Below are 5,253 nucleotides of genomic sequence, written 5' to 3' on the forward strand. Positions count from 1 at the left end.
TCCCTTTAAATGACTTTATGATGTCAACCAACTCTTCCAATTCAAATTCCAACATATATTTGACATCCTTGTTAATGTTGAATCCGGCTTGTAACAACTGTGTTACAACTACATCCCAACAATATGCTGCACCAGGAAAATAATAATATTATAAAAAATGAATTATTAGTATATATTAAACATGTTATTTTATATATATATACCTGCTTGTTGCGTCACGAGGATGATACTATTTCCTAAAATCTAGAAGTAATATGATACATTAAATACACACACAATACCTAGAAACAACATATAATTTAAAGATGACAATTATGGTTTGCGACCCAAAACCCGACCACGCTCGAAAAAATGATCCAGCTCGAACTTGACTCTATGAAAAAAACCGGTTTCAGACTTGGTCGAGTTAAGCTGATAGATATCGGGTCGACTAGTAAGTCCAACTCAAAAAAATTATTATATATGATAAAATGATTCAAATGAAAAACAAAACCCTAATTCACGGGCCGATCTAACTCGAGTCTATCTTATAGTATCGGGCTTTGGGTTTAGTTTTGTAGACTCGAAAAAATTCGGGCACGCTCGTCCCCGAATCTAAAACCTTTGGACTGTGTCTGTGTGCAGGTTGGGATAAGATCGGACTATTTGACACTCCTAGCATAACTTCTAACATAATCTTTGTTCACATTCTTCATGGACTAATATCCATAAAGTAGGAGAAAAAGAGATCTCATTTCATAAGATTCGATCATAAATTCTAAAAAAACAACCATAAATTATAATAACTATTTCAAAACACAACTGAAAAAAAAATTACAAACTAAGCTAAATATTTGAATCCATAAAATTCAAAGAAATCACTGATATAAAGAATCTAAACCAAGAAACAAACGATGAAACAAGAAAGACTCCTATCAAAAACTAGCGAGAGAGTAGTTTTGTAAATGAGGAAATCTCAAAAAACAAAGGAAATTAGAGAGAGAAATGGAAAGTTGTTAAGAAATTTTCTTAGATAGATTCATCTCTAAAATGTTCAACACTTAAATACAATGAAAAAAATATTAACCATCCTAATTTAACATGAACAACTCATCAAAGTTTAACTAACTAATATTCCAACTCAGCTCAAATTGGTAACGAACTTCGCTTCGAATCTTACTCTGTTATTCCTAGTTTTTGGTTAATTGGAAATGTGTGTTCAATGTTTGGTAATTTATGTTCTTAGAATTTTACAAACTATTTACTCTATATTAGATGATATTTTATTATGTACAATTATTATCATATACTAGAATGTTTTTAAGAGTAGTATATATATGTGTGGTTTTGTAGTACTTTGATATAAAAAAAAAATATTCTTTATCATTGGCTTATACAAAGTACCTTCAACTCTACAATTTGGCCAAACATGAAACTCTATTTTCAATGTTCATGCATCTTCTCAAGTCTATCGGGAGATACAGACTTGAAGTTTGTAACTTGGATAAACGATGAGAGAACTGAGCTAGTTGAAGGCTTAAGTGAATATATCAACTGTTGGTTCTCAATTGTCACGAGCTTCATCCATAGAAAATCACTCCGCAATTTCTCTTGCACAAGACAATAATTAATGTCAATGTGTTTGGTTTTCTCGTGAAAAACATGATTGGAAATAATGTGAATTGTAGATTTTTTTTATCACGACACAAATTTACAAGTTTAGAAATTGATATATGCAAATTTATAAACAAATTTTCTTAGCTTTCCAAGATACCATAGAATTATCAAGGAAAACACATTAACCTAAAACTAATCTTCTTGAATTGTCAAGGCATGATACCCGATCTGCGTCGCAAAGTCTTTTAGATGCGTTTCAAAAGTAGCAAAATAGTATAACACTTATCTTGGATTGCTCTTCAACTATCTTACAATCCAACTTACAGTCTTCATATGATCCATAGTTGGCTTTGCCAAAAGTTGAGACAACTTGTGAATTGCATATGTAATGTCCGATCTTGTAATTGTGGGATACAAGAGTCAATCAATAAGCTTGCAGTAACTAGTTATGTCAAAAAATGGATCGCCATAATCCTAATAAAGTTTCACATTGGCGTCCATTGGTGTTGAAACTGTCTTTCCTCCAAGATGTCTAGAATTGTAAAATATTAGTGCAAATATGTGTTGTTGTGAATTTGTTTTAGTGTACTCTGTTTTGTGGTTAAGCAAAGCGATTAAGGTTTCAAAGCAATATGGTCTGGGATCTCATATGGCAATACCACATCCATAATCACATCTTTTCGGCTGAAGTTCACTCATATCTTAGAGGTAGGAAAAAAACATTTTAATAAAAGTGTGAATCTCTATTGTATATGCTTCGCATTTTTTTCAAAAAAGTATGAATCACGTCTCTTGTAAAAAAACTACATTTATTCATAATAATTTTTTTTTGCAGTTTTACACTAGAACTGCCAATATGTTGTTACCACATCCTCCGATAATTTATTTTCCCGTAGATATTTTAAAGTTTTATTATACAATTTCTAAAAGGCAATATTAACTATTTTTAAAATTGGATATGAAGAATTTGTGGGGTAGTTTCCATAATTTCCAACCAGAAAAAGGAAAAAAAGAAAAGGTCAAAAGCACTGAATGTGATGGCAATAGCGTAAATATAAGATAAAGATAGTGTTTGCTGTTTCCGAGAGGATTAAGATATTTTCGCCGTTAGGTTCCCAAATTGATTTTGGAGGTTTGTGTCTAGGGTTTCTTCGACCATGGATCCCAAATCGACGAGCGAGGTGAAGACGACGACCGAAGAAGCTCCGAACGAGCACGAGATGACGGAATTAATGGGGATCGCTGATTCGTCTGTGAAAAAGCGCAAGGCCGAAGAAGATGCCTCTGATTCCGAATATGCTTCTGGTCCTGAAGACGACGAAGAAGATGGCGATATGGAGATCGAGAATGAGGCCGGAGAAAGCGATAATAGCAGCGCAGAGGACCTTCCGGAGTGGGGTGTCGACAGCTTCGATGGTTCGGAGTACGAATCTCCTAACGACGACGAGATGTATTTCTCCGATGAGGAGACTGACCTCAAATTGCGTCGCTATCTTCGCCAGATTTACGAGTCCAGGGTATGTCTTTTACTGAAAGAGCAATTTTTTTAACAAATTCCTCGAGTCAAGGGTAGCATTTATCCTGTTAGTTCGTTGTTGAGATGAACTTTTTGGGTATATCTTTTCGCTTAGGGTTTCAAGGTGGATTTTGGAAGCGCTCCAAGATGCATAGGGGGATATTTTCCCGTGAAACTCGATGTCGAGTGCTTACCTGGCAAAACTTCCCGCCAGTACATGGAAGAGATGGTCGCGGCTGCTCTTGAGAAGTACAACCGGCTAGAGGCAAGTGCACCTTTCTTTGATTTGTGCTGTCTAATATATATATATATATGTATAGTTTCTTAGATTAGTTGCAATTCCATTTATCTCTTGTGATAGGGAACGAGTGTTGAATGCGATCACATTGTGAGGGCCGTTACTAGATTGGCTCTTGGTAAGGTGTCGTACATTACATTTATGGCTAAGGAGAAGCCTGGTGATGAAAAGCTTGTCGAATACCAAGCGAAAACCCTGCATAGGGCGTGGCTTAAGATGGTTTATCCCATCTTTTGCAGAAAAGCTTCTGAAGCGAAAGGTGGGTTCCATCTACTCTACACTTTCAGTGTCGGCTCTAGCTGTTTATGCGTTTTTAGATTCGTGTTTGACTGACTCCTCTCCTGCTACTACATTTGAACATTTAGATGCTAGTAAGGTATCGAGAGGAATAGCTAAAACCACGGATGGAGTCAGGCGAAACAAGATTCGGTATTGCTTTTTGATTTGATCGTATGGCATTGGGTTTAATATTTATCTTTAATAAATATTATAATTAGTTTAATATTATTTTTTTTACTTCTAGATGAAGAACTATCATCCTTTAAAATGTTAAAACAATTTCCCTTCTCTTTGTTATGATAAAAGTGTCACGTGTTTTGATATTTAATATTTCCCAACTTTTTAATAATTGATTTAACTTCTTCTTCCGTTTCGGGTGGGGAAAAAAAAACACACACACACACACACAAAAGTCAAAATCTCATGAAATGTACTTAAATATAAGATAAATTACTGGGGTCTTAATTACACCATGAACATTAGCTTGATGCCTTTTCTTTTGGGCAAGTATTTGTTATGTGAAATTTTATTGCATTTGATGCATATATATATATATATACTGCTGCTAAATAAGATGAATTAAGGAAATAAAACGTAACATTTCAAAGTAGAAAAATGACAGAATAAGATAAATGCTTTTTAAGAATAATTAATCAAAATAGTGAAGATGGATAAAGATGATAAATAAATAAAAAAAAGATTTGACTATTATTACTTTTTCTGCGGTAAAATAAATAAAGTGGGTTTCATTATTCTCTGTACTACGTAGTTTCCATCAAACATCATTTTCAACAAGGAACATAACAAAAAGTAGAAGTATAACCCTATATTTTTCAGTTTTTGTAAATTTAAAATTTGTGGACATTTTTACCTGCGGCGGCTGGGCTGTGATAATAAAGTTTACCATAGGGGTAAAAGATGAAAATATCTGACATTTAAAAACCCTTCATTAACTGCTCTCGTCAGAGAATCCTGATTTCCAAAAAGCATTCCATAAAATTCGATTTTTATAAAAAACGAAACAGATTTAAACGGGAAAGCTCTTTCAAAAAGTATTTTTGATATGATCCCATTGGCTCCCACGTCTTGATTTTATTTTTCTATATGTGAAATATATTGAACAGCAAGATGTACATCTATGGTTCAGAACTAATTAATATTCTAAATAGAATGTTCTCTGTAAACTAATCCTAAAACGAAAGTAACGAGTGGGGAGAAGAAGGAACAATGCCAAGAACCAACTAGCCAATCACAATCAGACCCCACTTCCCCTGTTAGTTGTACCCCAACGGAGGAGCAACAGATCCAGAATGAGGGATTCATAACGGTGAAGTCTAGAGGACGTGGACGAGGTAAAGGCCGAGGCCGAGGGGCCTCGAGATGTAAATAAACCCACCTTTAACCCATGATTTTTTGCTGGAATGTAAGGGGCATTAACGGCTCGAATAAGCAGTTTTTGATTCGAAATTGGATTTTGGAGCATCAGCTCATTGCGGGAGGATTGTTGGAGACCCACATTCAGGAACATAATGCGGGTCGTATCTTGGCCTCGATTCCCTTAGGG

The 5,253-nt window shown here is 34.7% G+C and overlaps 1 protein-coding gene across 2 annotated transcripts in view; it reads left to right on the plus strand.

The window, feature by feature from the left end:
- Positions 1–3,979, plus strand: part of LOC104809406 — a 7,333-nt gene extending 3,354 nt beyond the window's left edge. The window contains exons 1-4 of one of the 2 annotated variants that reach the window (XM_010535389.2): positions 2,677–3,113; positions 3,228–3,377; positions 3,474–3,669; positions 3,776–3,979. In XM_010535389.2, the coding sequence (XP_010533691.1) occupies positions 2,754–3,113; positions 3,228–3,377; positions 3,474–3,669; positions 3,776–3,858 (789 nt within the window). In that variant the 5' untranslated portion in view covers positions 2,677–2,753 and the 3' untranslated portion in view covers positions 3,859–3,979. Of the gene's footprint in view, positions 1–2,676; positions 3,114–3,227; positions 3,378–3,473; positions 3,670–3,775 lie in introns of those variants that run through there. The other variant, XM_010535388.1, reaches the window with a different exon arrangement.
- Positions 3,980–5,253: the final 1,274 nt, after the last annotated feature.

This window comes from Tarenaya hassleriana, unplaced genomic scaffold, assembly GCF_000463585.1.
Source record: "Tarenaya hassleriana unplaced genomic scaffold, ASM46358v1 Cleome16, whole genome shotgun sequence".
Classification (NCBI taxonomy): domain Eukaryota; kingdom Viridiplantae; phylum Streptophyta; class Magnoliopsida; order Brassicales; family Cleomaceae; genus Tarenaya; species Tarenaya hassleriana.